Here is a 14,363-nt window from a genome sequence, read left to right on the forward strand (position 1 = left end):
CCAAAACTATTAGATTTGTGTTTGTGATATCGAACAATATCAGGGTAAGAATACATTTTCCAATGTATTGAGTAAACAAAAAGTGATGTAAAAATGCAGTTTAAGGCACAGGGTTTTCCAGTGAAGGATTAATGACCAGCATCAGGAGACATTAGGCAAGTTCTAAACACAAAAAAAAAACAGAAAATGATGGAAAAAATAATTAAAGTATAAGATCTTCTAAACCCAGCTTAGCTTGAGAAACCCATCAAACCCACCAAATGAACGGCAATATTTTGTCATCTAGCATCCGCTCCAAAGATTAAATTACATCATCGTGAAACCACAAATATCCAGAGCTGAGTAACTTCCTTAAATTGATGCATACTTAAAAACCTGTTTAAATATCCGCAAAATGAATCAGACATCAATGAGAAGAATGCAAGAGGAGAGCACTTTTTCCCTTTAGTATGCACTTTTTTTTAATGTCACATGATGTGATAGTCATTAGAGAAGTAAAGCCAGTGTTTACATGTTGGAGCGTTTGGATCATATCAGGAAAACACAGAACTTGTTCTTTTAAAGAAAAAAAAAGCTTTTCTCCAGATTTATCGGAGATTGGATAACTACATTTATTAAAGAAGAAGGACACTGCACAGGAAAGCTTAAAAAAATTAAGGCATTTCAAACAAATCCCAGCCGAAAAGATTAAAGCTAATAATCTTGTTTATATGGTTCAGCACTAAGCTGCAGAGGAAGAAAACAACAGATTAATTACGTTTTTGGTCATTTAGCAGTGATTGAAGAAATTGTAGTGCATGTTTGGATAAATAGACTTTTAAAAGTTGGATATTCCTTTGTAAATATGACCCAAAATGCTGAGATATTTAAGTTTAAATAAAAATAAAAATATACCAGTTATAATAAGACAAAATGATTATACTTGGTTCACTTATTGTTTAGGGACAATGAGCCAGTTTTACAGAGACTTGGAGATTTCAGACCCCTTCAGCTCTTCCACATCTTACATTACAGTCACACACTTAAACCCAAAGAAGTGAATAATCACAAAGTTACCAAAGCAAATCCAAAGTAGGGCAGCAAATAGTGATTATTTTGCTAACAGAATAATCTGTCGATTATTTTTTTTTTATTAATCTATGAATCATTGGAAGGCAAAAGGTGCCTTTAAAAAGATTTTATACAGAATTTAAACCAATTCAAACTAAAATGACACTTAAGGAGTTCTAGACAAAAGGTTTTTGAGCTTGAATGCAAACTATTTATATGGATTTTTGTATAGCTTTTAGTACAGCTCATCATTTTACTTATCCGCCCTAGAAGTAAAACTTCAAGGACATTTTTTCACAATTATTTCCATGAGGTTGCAGTTTATTTGTTTCAGGAGAATTGATCATGTGGTATCTTTTTGGTCAAGTGACACGTAGGTTTTAAAAATGAAGTACAGAAGCAAAGTCAACAATTGGTCCTTTCCGACTAAAGTCTAAAAGGGAAATATGTAATACATGACATCAGTAGATACCAGTTATCAGCCATAAGAGGTCTTTGAAATCAGAATCCGCCCAGAGGTTCATATCAGTGTTTCCCTAGTTGGGGTTATGACTTTTCCCTTTGGTGGTACAGCAGTAGTGTTTGATTTGAGGAGTTTGTATTATCTCTTAAAGTCATGTTCGTGTTTGTGGGGTTCTGAGTGTGACCAGCAACAGATTTACTGCAAAATAAAAGCTTCCGATTTAATTGCATTCTTTATCCTCACTTTCATTACAGAAAACAACAAGTATGATGAATAAGGCTTTTTAAGAAGCTTATACATTCCTATTGTTACAAATAATTTGAAATTTTTCAAATTAATATTATTCATTTATATATCAAATAGTAAAAAAACATATCCGGGATAATTCTTTTTATTTTTTTTTATCAGCGGCTTGATCAACTACTTGGAAAATTTGCTCTCCCACCAATTTGCTCTCCTTTTAGCATTAAAAATTTTCAAATGAATTGTTCCTAGATATTTTCCTACATTAATTAATATATAATCCCAAAAATGTTGCTTCATCAAATGATGGATCCTGTCCAAATCCTGACACTTCCTCCACTGTGCTTCCTCTATGATTACAGTGATCTACCTCTTCCAGGTATTATCTGATGTGAAAACACATTTTAGGTCATATTTATGCAGAAATACTGTCAAGCAACACAGTAAAACTGAATCTTTTAACGTTTTTTTCCCAGTGACACAGAGATATAAAGGTGCAAATATTTGTCATTTAGTTTTTTTTTTCTGTTTTCCTTCTGTTCACTTCCGTAGCCACAGACCCTACGGTGGCCCCAACCGTGCCCCCCATTGGCCCTCCAACAAATAGCCCCACAAGGGCCCCGAACAGAGCCTCGATTCTAACGAGGGAGGGCAGCCACCGGAACCAGCCCACCAGCTTCTCCCATAAACCCCCCAGCCATGATGGAGAAGCCGAGGAAGAAGAGACCTGTTTACCGGAGGGGAAAATACCACCTAGATCCAAATCCAGATCCCCAACGCTCTTCTCTGCCTCCTCCCTGACTGCATCCATTTCTTCTTCAGTCACTTCTGGCTGGGAGTCAGAGGGCTCTTCCTCCCTCCTCTGCCTTATGATCTCCATCTGCCGCTGCCTCACCCTGCCCTCAGCCTCCTGGTAGAGAGGGCAGCTGAGGTGCTTGCTTCCACTCTCCTTCACCGCCTGCTCCACCTTCTCCAGCAGCTCCTCCACAGCTTTTCCTTCTTCTCCGCCAGCCTTGCAGCTCTCCAGGGTATGGTAACGATCGCCACACCTCCCCACCAGCTCCTGGAGGTCTTTCCGCCATGTGATGATGTACTGCTCCAGTGTCTCATCCTCTCCCAGCTCCTCAGTGTGGGTGAAGAGAACAATGGTGTTTTTGCTGACTGCATCAGGGCCAAACAGCTTAGCGAGGGCATCGAGCGCCTTGGATTCATCGTGAGCACGCCCGTTCACAGGGACACAGAGCAGGAAGGCATGTGGTCCAGGGCTGGATAAAGCGATGAAGGATGAAATATGCGTTGTCCGTTCCTCTGGGCTGCAGGCTGAGCCGTACCAAGCTGGACTGGAGACCACCTCGACCTGCAAGAGACCCAGATACAGCCTAAATGATCAAAGCAAGCAGATCCCTGTATCCAGTTATATTCACGTTTCCACAGCCCCTTTCTCACGTATATGTGCAAATAAAGAGTGTAAATGTGTGTAGTGTCATTGTGACAGCTTTAGGTGTAACCAGTAGTTGTGCTGAAAGGCGCTGGAGCCTCGGGGAAGGGAGCCCTGATGCGAAGGAGTCTGATATGAAGGAGAACATTCAAACCGCTTTACTGTAGCTGCATGCTTATGATCATCTTCCTGCTTGTCTTTTGCAGAATATAACATGTTTCTTCAAAGGTCTGGCTTGTGTTTAGTTTCATAAGTCGCCCCAGACCCACAGCATCATACAGCCACCTCCATGTTCACTAGCAATGTTCCAATACCATTTTTCTCTCCCGATACCATTCCGATGCTTGTGTTGTGAGTATCGGGTGTCAGGTGAGCAGCTCTTCAACCATCTAAACCAGCAGGTGGCAGCCCAGCTCCACTTTTTTAAGAAAGGCGAAGAACTAATGTAACTAACCAGTAAATATATTCCTATCTTAATTCGTATATTAAATTACATAGTGTCAGAAAGGTGCCTGAACTCCAATACTAGCTGATCCAGATGCCGATTCCAGCATTTTTTGCAGTATCAGAGAGATCTCTGATACTGGCATTGAAACAACTATTATTCACCATTAGAACTACAGATTAAGGCTGGTGGCTGTGTTAGCTTTCTGTCATCTGAACTATGTTTAACACAGGTTAAAATTTTTTATTTTAATCTGACCAGAAATCCATAAATTACTCCTTAATTCCTTATCACTAACCTGTCTGCTGTCTTTTCTGGTCTTCATAAGGCTGTTTGTTCTCTAATGTTATTCATTTATGATGGCATTTGCTGATTTTATTAAGGGGTATTAGATGTGGCCAAAAGGCCAAAACGATGGCCAGACAATCATTTATTGTTTTATCTAAGTCATTTTTTTCTTGAAAATATTTTCTTTTGATTTGAGCGTGTAAGAAAATTTGCCAATGGATTAAGATGACTTAGGTTTTAAAGCTACAGTGTGTAATAATTACAGGGATATACAGTCAGAAATGTAATATATTATACAAAACTATGTTATTTATCATCATCTACGAGCTCAGCCTCTTAACCTTAATATTTGCGTTGCCTTAGAATTCGTTATTTATAATTACATAGGAGCGGGTCTCGCAGCAATGGAGGCAGACATCTTTGCGCTACGGCAGCGCAGAGCCAACAAACTAGCGATTGCGAGATCGCCAAAACGTCATAACGATGTAGAAAAAATAACGGGTATATTTATTATCTTAAGTCTACATGAAATCTATACCCTACACAGACTAATGAAATACTATCTGTAAAATTATCTATGGAAACAAACCTCATCACTTGAGAAGGTAGGTGATGCGGACGTCGTTGAAGACATTTTGTCCCGTAACGCTCACCGTACTGTTGGGGGGGAGAAGCGGTGGGGGGGAGATGTTCATGTTGCTGCAGTTTGCAGTCTGACCGCTAGATGTCGCTAAAAGTTACACACTGTAGCTTTAAATAAGAAAAACAAACAACTCAATCACTACTTTTCGCTCCCCTTTGGTCAAGTGACTCTGGCTCCTGGCACGGTGCCGGCGCCATCTTTGTTCTTTCTCTCTCCAAAACACATCCCATTCTCGAATGTATCTGCTCATCTAGTAACCATGGTTACACACTACTTCTAAAGGTGCACTATATAGTGCTCTATATAGGGGTTAGGGAATTCTAGGAAAAATCCATTCCATACCCTTCAGTTTTTTGAATTTTTTTATCAAATCAAAGTAAAAAAAAAATTTGCATTGAAGTCTTTGATTGTAATGTATAAAAAATGTGAAATAATAACACATATTCTATAACAGGCATATAGTCGCTAGAAAACACTAAAACTAATATGATACAACTACTAAAAGTAAATACATGGGCAGTCCTAGACAGGGGCCCGGGCCCCTGTACTCAAATCATTAACTGCAAAAATGTAAATATAAATCAGGTTTTCCTGATATGGGTGCATTTACTCTTGTGAGGAGGTGAGTGAGAAAAGGTACCAATGAAAAAAGGATGATTTAAGTGTAAAATAAGAAAAGAAATCTCTGATATCATATCTCTAGTGGAGAATAACAGGTTATCGTATTTTGAGAGTAAAAACACTTATTATTTTGACAGATCATCTCAATTAAGGTAAAATCTATATATTTTAAGATATCTTAAGATAAATTTTACATTTTTTCTTTATTAGTTTTTGAAGTATAATACTATATGAATTTCTTAAGACGATATGCGTCAACAGAAGAGAGCATAACCGATTCGCCCCTTGGACCAATTTATAAATTCACCTTTAAAATTTACTTTAACAATTATTTAGAAATTAAAAAAAGACTTAAGCTTCACCCGTATGAACAAACGGTCATGGTTTTCATTTGTTAGATCAGGAATCTGCAACCTTCTGGATCACCTTAAATACTAAATGTAATAAATACTCTGTTGTATTGTGTCCTCCACTGGAAAAACACTGGCTCCAGCCTATGGAAGCAAATCCTGACCATATTTCAAATGAAAAAGCATTCCCAGAAATGCTTTTTCATTTTAAGAATGTGGCTGCATTGTTTGACTCATAAATGAAATTAGTCATCAATCATCCTGTTTGCATTTTCATTTTCTTCTTTAACACTGCTCATCCTTTTACTTAATTATAATGAAAAAGAAAGACATTTGAGATTTATTTTTCAAAATGTATCCCAGCAAATACATACCAAAAGTCAATTTGAAATGTAAAATGTGAAAATGAAAAAGCATTTCCAGAAATGCTTTTTCATTTTAAGAATGTGGCTGTATTATTTGGCTCATAAATGAAATTAGTAATCAATCATCCTATTTGCATTTGCACTTTTCTTCTTTAAGACGTCACATTTTATGCCATAATCAAAGAGAAAACACAGCAGAGTAAAAGGTTGAGCAGTGTTAAAGAAGAAAATGAAAATGCAAACAGGATTATTGACTACTAATTCCTTTTATGAGTCAAACAATGCAGCCACATTCTTAAAATGAAAAAGCATTTCTGGAAATGCTTTTTCATTTGAAATATGGTAACGATTTTCTTCCATACCACCCTGGTAAGTTTAATCTAGAACCACCAGTGAGCAGATACATATAAATTATTAAGACATGATGAAATGCACTTATGCTTTCAGTGAGGTGTAAGTCTCCATATAATCCTACCCGCCTGCCTGCAGCTGTCCCTCTATGTTTGCTGCAGTCCTGAACATCTGTGCCCTGTTGGTTGTCTTCCAGGCCCAGGGTGGAGCGGATTGCACCTCTCTCCTCTGCCTTATCCGGGCCCAGAACCACCAGGATAAGCTCTGCAAGGAAAAGGCGACACAGATGCGTCATCTTACAGTGTTGTTGTCTCAAAGTGCATGAACTCAGCAAAGTTTGTCCAACTGTCTTCCTCCGTGCAGACAGATAATAACAGCAGATAATCTGTTGTTTATTTTGCGCTCGGTTGGTTCCTGCAGAGCCCATGTGTGCAGCCGTGTGTGTCAGCAGCTCCTTTGCTCAGAATCAGGGGGAACTTTTCCAAGAAGAGGCGGCGGCCCTTTGCAGCTGCTGCCGGGGCCGCAGTTCCCCTCAGACTGACAGCGGAGAGCTGCAGCATAACCCGCCCACTCCTCCGCCATTATTATATTCCTTAATAAAAGTAGTATTACTATAATACTTCACTGCTGCTGTACTGCGAGAAACAACAGGGCGCTGTGTCTTACCGGACTGTGAGCTGGATGCTGCCATCTCTGCCTCTGCTGTCAGATCTGACTTCCTGATTCCTACAGGCTGACTCAAACCTGGCAGGCTGGGAAACAGCGCCCTCTGCTGATGAAACCGGAGCTCTGCTGATCACTAACCATTAAGCATTAATAACTGGTGATGAGAAACTTCCAGAAACTTTTGATAAAGGCTGTTCATGGTCCATATTTTCCAAATAAATCCCTAAAGACAGAGCAGATTTTCACAAGGACTGTTTTTAATTAATAAAGCTATGCACATATTTATACATGGGTGCTGGTAAATGAATCTATGGTTCTACATTATATACACATTAAATGGGTTAAGTTGTTGTTCTTTAACTCTAATTACACTGAAGACTCCTAGATGGCTGCAAAGAAATGCTCTCTGGGCGGGTCTAGACAGGGGCCAACGGGGGGCAGTGCCCCTGTCAATCATGATCTGGCCCCTGTTATGGCCCCTGTACTGAACAGAGGCGTAGCCAGAACATTTTTATAAGGGTGGCCAGGCAATAACTAATGTACACTGAAGGGTGGCCAAAAGCGGATAAGCACCAGAACCTCAGGGTCAATCTACACTGTTCCAACAGGAAAATTAACAAGCAAAACATCCAGATTTTCTAAATAAAGACAAACTATACTTTCCTAAAGCCTTTGCTAACAAGTAGACGCCTCACTTTCTAAATAAAAGGTATAGCGGATACAATTATTTCAGTTGAGATCTGGGGCGTAAATCTATTCCATCATCATTACTTACCTACTTGTATCAATAAACATTCTGCATAAAATTGATATTTACAAGCACTAATATCTACATAGATTGATTATTTAATAATTTTTCATTAAAATTGTAATTTATCTTTGATTTCATTGAAGACTCCCAGATGACTTGCAGAGAAACATTTTCTCTTTACCCCATATAACACAAAATCTAGTTCTGAGAACAGCATGAAATCTGTATTTATCATCTTTGATGTTAGTATATAGATGTGTATAATTAACCACAAAAATGTTAAATGTTTTGAATATTCCACTTGAGAGTATCACTGCTGCCACCATCTGTATTAGATTTAAAAAATGGTAGGGGTGGCTAATGATTGGGTAAGGGTGGCCATTGATTCCCCTGGCCCCCCATCTAGCTCCGTCCCTGGTACTGAAGACATAATACTCAAAGAAATTCTAATAATGATATGCGCTGGAACAGACATGGTTACTGATAGGTCCTTTGGATCTGTTTAATTGTTTTCCTGTACAAATTCTGTTTTACTGATTATTTAAAAACAATAGGGTGATAGCTTCAGTGGTATTTAGATAGGTTCCCAGAAAAAAACAAAGTTTCAAAACAAATAAAAAATATATTTTTTACAGCTGAATTTATCAGTTTTTCTTGAGTTCTGATTCAGATTTTATAGAATACGATAATTTTAAAGTAAATTAAGTCAAAAATATGTAAAATTCTTAAATTATTAATGTATATTGACGTAATAAGTCGTAGGATTTTAATCAAACCTAATTTAATAGGAATGTCACTTCATGCAGCTCTCTTAATATATTTGAATCCCCTGCCCTGTTTTTTTTTTCATGCTTTTCTGTGCCCCCATGAAAACACCCTGGCCCCCTGGTACATTTGGTCTAGCACCACCACTGAGAGACAAACTCAAACTCCCTATAACACATCAAAACGTTTTCCTAAATCAGTAGGAATTCGTCAGTCTTTATTTGCAGTAGAATGTTGTGAATAATTAGTTGCTTTATTTTTTAAAGTTAAACCTGTTTTAAACCAGTTGCATCCTATTTTTAAATCTCTGATCTGCAATTTTTTTTCTAGGTTACACTGACTGCAGTGCATATAGAGAGCTACACATAGGGTGAGCAGATCTAGATCCGTGCAGAGTTCTTTCAAGTACATTTCTGTTTCTGCACCCAACTTCATGGCCCGCCAGTTCTGCATCCTCTGAAACCAGAACAGATAAAACATTTATATATGTTAATACAATGNCTACACTGTTCCAACAGGAAAATTAATGAGCAAAACATCCAGATTTTCTAAATAAAGACAAACTATACTTTCCTAAAGCCTTTGCTAACAAGTAGGCGCCTCACTTTCTAAATAAAAGGTATAGTGGATACAATTATTTCAGTTTTGAGATCTGGGGCGTAAATCTTTTCCATCATCATTACTTACGTTACCTACTTGTATCAATAAACATTCTGGATAAAATTGATATTTACAAGCACTAATATCTACATAGATTGATTATTTAATAATTTTTCATTAAAATTGTAATTTATCTCTGATTTCATTGAAGACTCCCAGATGACTTGCAGAGACACATTTTCTCTTTACCCCATATAACACAAAATCTAGTTCTGGGAACAGCATGAAATCTGTATTTATCATCTTTGATGTTAGTATATAGATGTGTATAATTAACCACAAAAATTTTAAATGTTTTGGATATTCCACTTGAGAGTATCACTGCTGCCACCATCTGTATTAGATTTAAAAAAAATGGTAGGGGTGGCCAATGATTGGGTAATGGTGGCCATTGATTCCCCTGGCCCCCCATCTAGCTCCGTCCCTGGTACTGAAGACATAATACTCAAAGAAATTCTAATGATATATGTTACTGATAGGTCATTTGGATCTGTTTAATTTTTTTCTGTACAAATTCTGTTTTACTGATTATTTAGAAACAATAGGGTGATAGCTTCAGTGGTATTTAGATAGGATCCCAGAAAAAAAAAAATAAAAAAAATAATTTTTACAGCTGAATTTATCAGTTTTTCTTGAGTTCTAATTCAGATTTTATAGAATATGTTAAGTTTAACGTAAATTAAGTCAAAAATATGTAAAAAGTCCTAAATTATGAATGTATATTGACCTAATTGGTACATTTGGTCTAGAACCACCACTGAGAGACAAACTCAAACTCCCTATAACACATCAAAACATTTTCCTAAATCAGTAGGAATTCTGTCAGTCTTCTTTATTTGCAGCAGAATGTTGTGAATAATCAGTTGCTTTATATTTGAAAGTTAAACCTGTTTTATACCAGTTGCATCCTACTTTTTATATCTCTGATCTGCAATTTTTTTTTTCTGCTGCATCCTCTGAAACCAGAACAGATAAAACATTTATATATGTTAATACAATGAGACCTATGTTTAAAGGAAAAACAAAATATGAACTAGTTATTAAAAAAGCATGGATTCTGTATTTATCATTTTTAATGTTAGTATACTGATTTGATTCATTTACTGTATTTTTATTGTCAATTTATTGAAATATACAAATAAGTAAAATGGAAAATGGGTTAGAACTTTCCACTTAAGAGTAAAATGTTGCATCTTCTGTTTTAGAGGGGAACTGCCTCTAAATTATGATCACCTGGTAGGTTGACCACAGGGATGACCAATAATTGGAAAGGAACTTCACATGGATCAGTCTTTAATTTTCTTTTTCACTATTTAAATCAATAGTATTTCACTAAAGATTGGTTATAAATTAAATCGTTATACTGATGATACTGCAGTTTATTCCTCGCGACTATTTGGATTCCACAACTAAATAACCTACATGTAAGTTTTCATATAACTAAAAAAAATGCATTTCAAATTTCTTCTAAGCTGCTTTAGGGAAAGCTCTTTATTTATGCACAGCATAAAAAAGTAAATGTAAAGAATGAACAAATTCAATAGCAAAAACAGTAACAGAGAGTCTAAGCACCTGGGTTCATGAGAACTTTATTACTGGGGATAGCATAGCAGATATGCCATCCCCCCAATTTTTTATTTTTTTCATGTATATTTCTTTACTGAAAATAATTTTATTAAAGTTCAGATTAGCATTTTCTAGAATGTTGGTTATCATTTTACCCATTCACAATTATGAGTCACTTTATACTTTTCAAAGATTCATACAAAGCTGAGAAGATCTGGAAAAACATGCAGCAACTTTTTAAACAAATCATTTTTCAATACACATCATGGTGACTCTTTGTGTCTTTGTCCTAATTTTTGATTGTTGATTCCACCTAAGTCAGTGGATTAAATAAAACATATTAAATAAAACATATTTAGCTGACTCTATAGTACAGCCTAAGAATGAGAGTGGAAAGTTTAGTGGAAGGAAAAAGTATGACGAGAAAATGCAAAATAGAAAGGATAACAGCAGCCTTGAGAGGAGAGTAAAGCAATCCCATTATAGTTACAGGATGATAGACGAGGAACTAACTGTGGCTGTCATCAAAATATTTTTGAAGCAAACACACAAAGACATATCCAGAGCTTTGGCCAAGACCGTTATGTTACTGATGTTAATCCATTTATTTCTGAACCAGGATTAGAGACATCTTTCCTAGTCTAGTAAACTAGCCCCACCCGCCAGCGGTCAAAATAACTTTTGGCTGGGAGTGGTCCAGCCTTGATCAATGCCCCAGGCCCTAGAACTGGCTGGCCAATCACAACGCAGAGATGTGTTTTGAGGGCGTGACGACAAAGCTGAGCGACGCTGGAGAAAGCACAAGGAAGATGGCAACAACTATTGAACAGTTCTCGTTAGACTCAGCTTTAGAATGTTTAGGAAGGATTAGACTTTGGGTTTTTCTCTACGCTCATTTATTTTTAAGGACGTATTCGCCATTTTACTGACAAGCTGTTAGTTTACCCTCCCCCACCAGCTTTCTGTCGCGCTTACTAGTCAGTTGCACCCATTGGTCAGAGCGTTGGCCAATAAAAACAGAAATGGTTCGATAAACAACGGGTTGTTCTCATCAACAATCTTCCGATGTCTCATTCATCGGGGCCAGACTAAATTACACATTTAATCTCACATTTAGTCTGGTTTATCAGGCTACATCTCTCCTGGACTAATATAAAAAATCCCAAAGCTGTTACTAAGTGATTCAAAGATTTTTTTTTTCCACATGAAAGTCAAAGTCCAAGAGTCTGGAGGAAGACTAGGGGAACAGAAGCAATGTAGTTATTCTTTCTATAAGAAAAAAAATGTAAGAATAAAGTCTGGGATTAAAATTAGCTGTAGGCCATAATCATCTTAATAAGATGAAATTAACACATAATAAACATCACATTTAAATATAATAAACATAATAAATGTATTCCATTCACTTTCTGAGTAAATCATTAAAATTAAATAACCTTTATGTTTTGGATATGTCAATAACTGGAAACTGCAACATAAAACCACACAGAGGTCTTTGCAAACAGTTTAATGTTGCCTTCTTGATCAGTTTTTAACTGAAATTCCTTGAAGCGTTCCTCATTTCCATGAGTTTACACCAACAGTTGGGTTTTGTCCAACATTTCCTAAAAGTCTAAACACATTAAAAATGTAAAACGCTGCACACACTTTAAAAGGAAAGCCGTATAAAACAAGTACTTTAAACATGGTAAATAATCACATGAGAAATATTTCCTGGATTGACAAGCGCATGATACAACTGTTTAAATTTTCACACGTTTAAGTAAAAAAAACCTAATTAAGACAACAAACATACAATTCAAGTTGCTCGTTGTTTGTAAACAAAGCACATTCCAGCATTCAACCACTCACAAAACAGACAGCTGTACAGCAACATGTACAATAAAATGACTTATTTTAAAAATGGGAACTACAAAAATGGGAGACATTATTTAAAAAATACACTTTAAAAACATGTTGAAACTAGAAAACATTGAGATCTTCAGACGACAAGCAGAGGCTCTAGTTCAGCTACAAGGATCCACCCAGGATCGGACCCTTCCTGTCAGTTCTGCTGCTTATGAAGCCTCAGTTCCCCATTTCAGGATCCTCATAGTCCGGGCATGATGTAGGCGATGTTGTCCAACGTGTTTGACTGACAAAAAAAAAAAAGATATAAACACTTTAAAGGAAACAGCAAGTGTAGGAGAATAAAATGCTTTTAAATTGGGTGCATTTAGCAACTATTTATCCTACCAGACCTTTCTAACATTATAATAACAAACATCTCTGCTTTATTGGAATTCTATGTTTAAAGTAGATCAGAAATGTCCAGAAGAAGTAAAATGAATTAATTTTAAACATTTTTGGCTAATAGAAGATTGAATAATGTGGTAAACTGAGCCACATTTAATCTGGAATTCTTAAAACTTACAACTAGTAACCTTAAACTTTTAAATAAAGTTACCCTTTGTCTGATTTAAGTTCACCTGTGGAGGAACCATAAATCTGCCAAAACATGTCCTATAAAGCCTCTTTCCCATTGAAATTAGAGGGTTAACATGTTTTTCAAACATGGGTCGACTTGCTAACAATCGACATTTCCCATTAGCAAAAAAATTCTGGGTCGGACTCCCTGCTGCCAAGCTGTTTGGTATCTGTCCCCCCACGGCTGCGTGTCTGGTGACAGCATCACGCCACATTATTTTTGATGATGTCACCAGTGCAACAGAAATCAGAAAAGTAAACAATGGAGAATATATGTAAGGAGGCCAGGGTGTATTCAGTGTGCTTTACGGTTTCATTCTGTTGTTCGTCAGAATCTCTCTTAGCATTGCTGCTCTGTGTTTATCGAATGTAAGCAGAGCTGGTTTGGCTTGTTAGAGACCCAATATTATGCCGTTCATACGTTGCACTCTATAGTATCACATAAATTAGTTGGTAACCCAAGTCTGATGCTCCCACTGTATGTCGATCGGAGCAGTTGTTTGAAACGGGTCAATATGGGACAGTGAGCCATTCCCAATGCCATAAAAGCTGATTGCGCCTGGGTTTTAACTGGTTTTTCGGGCAGTGGGAAAGGGGTATTAGACTGACCAGCCAATGAATGAAGCCTCAGACAAAATGCTTTGTGTCTCCAGAGGAGCTGCAGAGTTTCACAGCTCAGGTGTGAAATTCTGTCGACAGTAAGACTCAGTTGTTTTGGCAGCTTCTGTAAATGTGCCGCAGCACAGCTGTGTCTACAATGTATCTGGTCTCCATCTCTTTGTGGATGACTGAATGTACTGTACAAGAAATACAACAAATTGTGTTCTGGTAAAAAGAGACAAAAACTAAATGTATATGTCTACCGACAACAACCTGTGAGTGGAAAACCAAAACATCCTCACAGGAAAACATGGCGGTGGCGCCATCCAGAGGTGGATAATCCAGGCCCAGAAGGTAAAAACCCTGCCTTGTTTTCCTTCCTCCTGTTCTCTTAAGCAGGTCATTAGTCTGCATTGTTGAGCCAGAAATGCAAATGACTGGAACTGATCCCTGTACAGGCCGTTTACTTTCTGGAGCTGGATAATCCACCTCTGACACCTTAACCCTCTCCAGGCAGATGTTGCAGATTTACAACAGCTAAATGCTACTTATCTAATTAATCCACATCCATATTGTAAGAGCTTTCGTTACTCAGAAGTACAACAGAAGGACTTAGTTGTGCATTTGCAACA

General features: G+C 37.2%; 2 protein-coding genes across 2 annotated transcripts in view; both read right to left on the minus strand.

The window, feature by feature from the left end:
• Positions 1–406: 406 nt before the first annotated feature.
• On the minus strand, positions 407–6,981 carry LOC107094629 (GTPase IMAP family member 4-like). The gene is made up of 3 exons (XM_015390372.1): positions 6,924–6,981; positions 6,382–6,521; positions 407–3,113 (listed from the first exon to the last, which is right to left on the minus strand). The coding sequence occupies exons 1-3, from the start codon at positions 6,946–6,948 to the stop codon at positions 2,268–2,270; spliced, it is 1,011 nt and encodes a 336-aa protein (XP_015245858.1). The 5' UTR covers positions 6,949–6,981; the 3' UTR covers positions 407–2,267.
• A 5,174-nt stretch (positions 6,982–12,155) lies between these two features.
• Positions 12,156–14,363, minus strand: part of hmgxb4 (HMG box domain containing 4) — a 16,492-nt gene continuing 14,284 nt past the window's right edge. The window contains exon 12 of the mRNA XM_015390370.1: positions 12,156–12,799. Coding sequence (XP_015245856.1) covers positions 12,755–12,799 — 45 coding nt within the window. The 3' untranslated portion in view covers positions 12,156–12,754. The remainder of the gene's footprint in view (positions 12,800–14,363) is intronic.

The sequence above is a fragment of the Cyprinodon variegatus genome, unplaced genomic scaffold, assembly GCF_000732505.1.
Source record: "Cyprinodon variegatus isolate N-32 unplaced genomic scaffold, C_variegatus-1.0 Scaffold495, whole genome shotgun sequence".
Taxonomy (NCBI): domain Eukaryota; kingdom Metazoa; phylum Chordata; class Actinopteri; order Cyprinodontiformes; family Cyprinodontidae; genus Cyprinodon; species Cyprinodon variegatus.

What these genes read in the sequence shown, in the direction of transcription:
- LOC107094629 (XM_015390372.1), bottom strand. Translation starts at nt 6,948, where the DNA reads ATGGCAGCATCCAGCTCACAGTCCG. An exon ending in AGCATCCAGCTCACAGTCCG is followed by an intron (nt 6,522 to 6,923) that starts GTAAGACACAGC and finishes TTTTCCTTGCAG; the next exon opens with AGCTTATCCTGGTGGTTCTG. An exon ending in GGACAGCTGCAGGCAGGCGG is followed by an intron (nt 3,114 to 6,381) that starts GTAGGATTATAT and finishes GGTCTCTTGCAG; the next exon opens with GTCGAGGTGGTCTCCAGTCC.